Genomic DNA, 6,656 nt, shown 5'->3' on the forward strand with positions numbered 1-6,656 from the left:
AAAAAAAAAAAAAAAAAAAAAAAAAAAATCACGATTCCCCAAAGGAGAGCTTTTTTTTTTTTTTCATCTCGAGAGAACTTCAATTTCTGTAATTCAAAACCAAAAACAAAGAGGTATGAAATTTTTGATTTTTGATTTTTCCTATTGCCTAAATTTTTGGAGTTAATACACTAAATCATTTGTCATGTTTATGTTAATAGCAAAATTTTAAGAACACTTACATGAAATCCTGTGTAGGAAGGAGTAGGAGGAGGAACGTTTGAGTAAGAAAGCTTCTTGCTTTCGCCATGGATGTAGCTTAAAAGAAACCCATCTCTTCGATTTCTCTGAGAAAAGAAACCGTTTTTGAAGAGATGGTTTCTTCATCTCACATTCCTTTTCAAGATCCGTCTTTGAATCCGTCTCCTACACTGATCCCGAAGCTCGAACCCATCACTGAATCAACCCAAAACTTGGCTTTTCAACTCCCAAACCCAAACCCACAAGCCCCGATTTCATCATCCAACGAACCCTCAAACTCAGATTCCGACAACGTCGCCGAGACTTTCAGGTCCGCGTTCGCTCAACGGCTTCAACGTCACGATGATGTTACGGTTCTTGATTCCTTAACCGGAGCAATCGTACCGGTTGAGGACCATCCTAACCCTGAGTCGGTTCCGGTTGACGCCTCACAACCGTCGGGTGTTTTTACCCGTAGGCCGAAGCCGCAGCAACGTTCGTCGGAGCTTGTGAGGATCACTGATGTTGGACCTGATGGTGAGAGACTGTCACCAAAAAGGTGAGAGAACACATTGTCATTTTAGTCGTTTCTCAACTTTTTAGTTTTAATACGTATTATTACGAAAAAAGTACAGATTAATTTAATATTTCATGTTATTTATGTTATGCAGTTTTTTTCATGAATTTTTTTTAAATATATATATTTTAATCTGTGTACTTTCAGTTAACACATTTTATATTTTAAAACATATGAAATATTTAATGTTTTAAATTATGGAAAATCTTATGATGAAGTCAAATATGGTGCATTTATTCAATTTTTTATATATAATGAAATTCATTTATCAAAACGTGAATATGGAATATGCAAATCTTATGCATTCAATATTAGGTTTTAAATGGAATTCATTTATCAAAACATGAATATGAGATATGCAATTAACATAGAATATGTAAAATCTTATGCATTTAATATTAGGTTTTAATTTTGGAAATCTAGAGTTACGTGACCATCTACATTGGCAGTGACCATCTACGTTGGCAGCAACGGTCGTTCATTTCTCAAAATAATATATTTTAATTTTTTTTTTAATATTATTAGATATTTAAATAAATTTTTGAAAAAAGAAAATTACCTTATTAGAAATTGACACATGTCCTCTCTGTCCAGAGAATCGATTCTTACGGTTCTCAAATAAGGAACGTTTCTCAATTTTTTATTATTATTACTTTTTAATCCCTACTATTATTTTTAAAGTCGTTTAATTAATAAACCTTTGTTTTGTAAGAAATTACAGAAGTATGCCATTGAAGTTAGGACCAAATTAATTCATTTAAAAAAGGTTAAAATCGTCATTTAATTGTTTCTCTATTCGGATAAACACGCGGATCCTTTATATCCGGTATTCTGACCCGATTTCATTTTCTAATCTCAGCCGTTCAATATTTTTTTAAGAATAAATCGCAATCATTCATTGACTAACTTTTAAAAAAAACTTTTTTCCTTCACCTCTGCTCTCTCTCTTTCTCGCCGTCTCTCGCAAATGGATTTAAAGTTTTTTTTTTCTTTTTTGTCGACGAACTCGAAGAGATGCAGAGGAAGAGAAGAAGGAAAAGAATTTCCATTATGCTAAGGTTTTAGTTTCTTTTCTCTTTTAATTAAGTTTATATTTTAAGTATATGTTTGATGATTAAGTATATGTTTGATGATTAAAACCAAGTTTAATTGGAATTTGGTTTCTGAATATTGATGTGTAGTGGTTTTGGATTATTCTCTGGTCATCAGCACGATATTGAGATGATAAACTCAATCTCATAAATCGTAAATAACTCAACCTCAAAATCTGTCTGATTCATCTCTCCGATCAAGTAAGCTCAGATATCGATTGTTTTCTTTCTAATCTGAATCGATTTGTGTAAGATTCTCTTCTGGTGGGTTCTATGGTTTTAAATAGATGTATTCATGATATGATCTTTAACCTTTTATTTTGTATGTGAACTCTAGATGTATTCAAATAGGGAATCATCAAAGGCGATCTAGGAGAATGAAGCAAGAGTACTTGGTATATCTTGAACCTCTGCTAAGGTTAACACAAATATTTGGTTTGATAATTTGATTCGTACTATAAGAGTTCACTTATTGGATGGTACTATAAGCGGAGTGCTATTGTTGGAGATGGAATGGGGACTATGGTGGCAAGGTATACACAACTGTTTTCAATTGCAAACAATTCAAAGTTTTAATCTTTCTTACAAAAGCTTCTTGGCCCTTACTGTCACAGTGACGTATACGAAGGAACCCAAGAGGCGAAAGTGGAAGATCTTACTGGAATTAGAAAAACAATCAAACCTCTGGAAGAATCAGGGGCTTTAGTTCGCAGAATTGATGAAGAGGTTCGCAGATTATCGCTTGTGCAGCTTTGTTTCCTTTCTTTAAAGAAAAGTGTGGAGAAGTTGCAGCTATTGCGGTTTCATTAGATTGTCGTGGACAAGGACAGGGAGATAAATTGCTCGGTATAATCATGAAACTTTTGAGTATTGTGTGTTTACAATCTACAGTTAAAAAAAAAATCAGTTTCTTAGACTATCAAATTTTTGCAGATTACATTGACAAAAAAAGCGTTAGCTCTCGGACTTGAGATGCATTTTCTGCTAACAACGAGAACAGCTGACTGGTTTGTGAGACGCGGGTTTCAGGAATGTTCAATCTCGATGATACCAGAGGCAAGACAAGAAAGAATCAATTTTTCGAGTAGATCGAAGTATTACATGAAGAAGTTATTGCCAGACAGGAGTGGGATCTCTGTTGTTCGTACATTTCAGTTTGGCTCATGAGAATGTCGAGAAGAATGTAATTGACATAGAATTTTTTTGCTCAATTTATAAGATTCTGTCGAGTTTTGAATGAATCAACATTATTTCCAACGCCATAGCATCTATCACTTTGAGTTTCTCCACAAGTCATCTCCTTCGTGACACCATCTTCTCCTCTGCTGTCTTGATCTCGGGGAATGAAACAATGGGGAAAATACGTATGTGCTCATCAAATCTATACTTTTAAACAGAAGTATATAATATTTTCATATTTATATTTGATAGTGATTGTTTTTCATATTAATATTTTCTACTACTTTTCTTCGTGATCAATTTATATAATATTTTCATATTTATATTTTCTACTACTTTTCTCTAGGTATGCTTTGGTTTTAACTAATTTTATTTCTAAATTCGTAAATTAATTTGATTTTGACTTTGCAAGAAATGTTTGTTGGATTCTCTTCTTATAATTTGATCTCATCTTTTCCCCAAAAAAAATTGATCTCATCTTTCAAGAATGTGATGTGCCATTGAAGCAAAGTTCAAAAATAAGAAATTTTTAATTTTCTTTATTCAATCATACCCTTATTACCTTTAAATTTAATTTAGTTTATTTTTTAAAAAATAATTGAAGTTATTGGCTTGATTTTTATTATATGTTGTAATTTTGCGATATCTTCAATCGTCTTTCATTAGAATATCTTTGTAACAGATGACTCTTCCGATGAAGAAGATTAGACTTCTCTCTGTTGAACTTTGTTCACTACTATTAAAAAAGCACATAATGTTTTATTTTAGATAAACATGTAACTAAATCTTAATCACCATTTGGTTACAAGATTTTAATATTTTTGTAAATATTCGAAGTTGTTTTCTAAAAACAAGAAATAGAAAATAATATAAACAAAATCTATAAAAATCCATGTTTGATATATTTTTCAATCCATATATTCAGTATCTTTTTTAGAATAATTTTTTTTCACAAAATGTAGTATGAGATGGTAAAAGTAAGGAATATTTGCCAACTAAATAAAAAATATATATTTTTGGATAATTTACTGTATTTACTGTATTTTTCACAAAAACAATTAAATGTTTGTGGATAATTGTTTTTTGAAGCTGAATATATGGGATATTTGTGGATAATTGTTTTTTTTTCACAAAACTATAATTAATAATAAAAACATAATTAAATGTAACACATGAATTGAAATTAATGAGAATCTCATTAATTAAGATATGTAATCAAATAAATTGTTTTTTCACTAGATAATTTTGCAGCTATATAATTAAGTTATTATTAGCAGCTTAAACAAATACAGTAAATGGAAAAAAACTTATTATTAACATGTAGTTTAGTCATAGAAATCTTGGAGCGTACAAATATAACAAATTTTAAACATATGAAAAGTTTACAATATTATTAACATTACCCTTCAGAAAAAAAAATTATATGAAAATTTAAAGGAGAGTGTTATATGACAAGACAGTTGGGTCGATATTGATAGCAATTTAAAATACTATTAATTTATCCCGTGATATATACTTTGAAATAATTATTTGAAAAGTTTAGGAAACATTTTTTTCTTAATAACATGTAAATGATGTCATTCATATAAAAATAAGATCTTATAGAAAAGAACGTTTAACAAACGAGAATGGGTAATTCAAACAATAAAAATAATTATCTAAACTACTTCTAATTAAAAGAACACAAGATGAGATCATAAAATTTGGATAATTTAATTTAATTTTAACTTTCAAATATAAAAAATAGATATGATACAAGAACATGTTTTATGCCGATATAGTACTTAGAAGATATTAAGAGTTTCAGTGGTTAATGGGTCTTTTTGTATTGTGCTGTCTATATAAAGATAGATATTTTTAAAAGGTTGACTATGCGACATATAATCAGTTACTTTGGAACAAGTACTTTAAAAAATTTGGATATTTTTAAAAACAATTAAATATTTTTTTTGGATAATTTTCACTAACTAAATAAAAAATAAGTACTCAAGGGGATATTTGTGGTGAAAGAGATGGTAAAAGTAAGGAATATTTGTTACCTAAGTAGTTATGATTATTAGGGAAATCATTTTATGTAATAATAAAAGTAAATAAAATATTGCCCTATCTTATACCATCTCGATATTTATAGAACAAAATCTCTACTTTGGAATAATTATATGAAAATTTTAGGAAACATTTTTTTAATAACATGTAAATGATTTCATTTATATAAAAGAAAATATGATCTTATAGAAAAGTAATTATCTAAACTATTTCTAACAATAAAAGTAATTATCTAAACTATTTCTAATCAAAAAACGAGATGAGATCATAAAATTTGGATAATTAAATTTAATTTCAACTTTCAAATATAGAAAATGGATATGATACAGGAACATGTTGTATGCTGAGATAGTACTTAGAAGACATTAAGAGTCTCATTGGTTAATAGGCTGTTGTGTATTGTGTTGTTTATACGAAAATATATATATTTTAAAAAGGTTGACTATGCGATATGTAATCAGTAACTCTGGAACGGGTAATTTGAAAATTTTAGATATTTTTGAAAACAATTAAATAGTTCTTTTTGAATAATATCAGCTAACTAAATAAAAGTAATTATTTAACGGAGAATTCGGGTATCCTGTCTAAATTTTTTACCCACTCTCTATTAATAAACATCATCTAACGAGTAATCACATATGGTACGATACATGGAACAAGACGAAATGGGACGGTACATGGAACAAGTCGAAATGGAACGGTACAGACTGGACGAGAGGGGATGTATTTCCCGCTCTAAAGTACATACGTCTAGATTATATACACACAATAATCCAAATTAAAACCAAACTGAAATATAATATTATGATTTAATACCAATATTGTACAAATACTTAATTGATGTATTTAAAATAATAATATTCTAACTTAATTTTATGAATTTAAATTTTATATACAAAATATTTTGCCCGTGTTGTAGCACGTGTTACTACCTAGGAAGGTCAGTCTCTCTCAAGGTCAATCTTGCGATTTTATACATATTAATATCAAGGTGAGTCTCTCTCAAATGTTGGTTTATACTTGCCTAGACCTGTTTTCTCTTATGGCCAGTTATATGTAGCGATGTCTCATGTAAGCAGTAAATTAGGATTGAAAATTCTCATTACTGACCCAAAAGAAAAACCTCAAAAGAAAACAAGAAATGTCGTCTTCAAAGAGGTTTTCCAAAACATTTGATCCATCTTCATGCATACCTTCGTAAGACTTTGTTTCCATTCTTACAAAATTAGTTGCTTTGGTCTTCGTTTAAATTATTTGATCATATATATATATATATATATATATATATATATACTTTTTTTTGCAGGTTTTCTTTATATTTTCACCCATCAAATAAATTTCTAAAATCTTATTATTCATGTACTCCACCAAATAAGTTTTATCCCATATAGACATATTGAGTTTCGTTTATTTAATTTATTACATATATTTATTATATTTCATATTCTACTACGATATTATTTCCAATTATTTAACCATGTATATATATATTATATATAATATTAGAGAAGTTTAATAACTTAGTACATTCATTATATTCGTTA

The 6,656-nt window shown here is 28.9% G+C and overlaps 1 protein-coding gene and 1 pseudogene across 1 annotated transcript in view; both read left to right on the plus strand.

Moving 5' to 3' along the window:
* LOC104723852 (histone-lysine N-methyltransferase family member SUVH9-like) overlaps positions 30-6,656 on the plus strand; it is an 11,584-nt gene continuing 4,957 nt past the window's right edge. Inside the window, exons 1-2 of the mRNA XM_010442272.2 lie at positions 30-113; positions 238-756. Of these exons, the coding sequence (XP_010440574.1) occupies positions 354-756 (403 nt within the window). The 5' untranslated portion in view covers positions 30-113; positions 238-353. The remainder of the gene's footprint in view (positions 114-237; positions 757-6,656) is intronic.
* Positions 2,295-3,149, plus strand: LOC104723853 (annotated as a pseudogene).

Source organism: Camelina sativa, chromosome 11 (genome assembly GCF_000633955.1).
Source record: "Camelina sativa cultivar DH55 chromosome 11, Cs, whole genome shotgun sequence".
In the NCBI taxonomy this organism is placed as follows: Eukaryota; Viridiplantae; Streptophyta; class Magnoliopsida; order Brassicales; family Brassicaceae; genus Camelina; species Camelina sativa.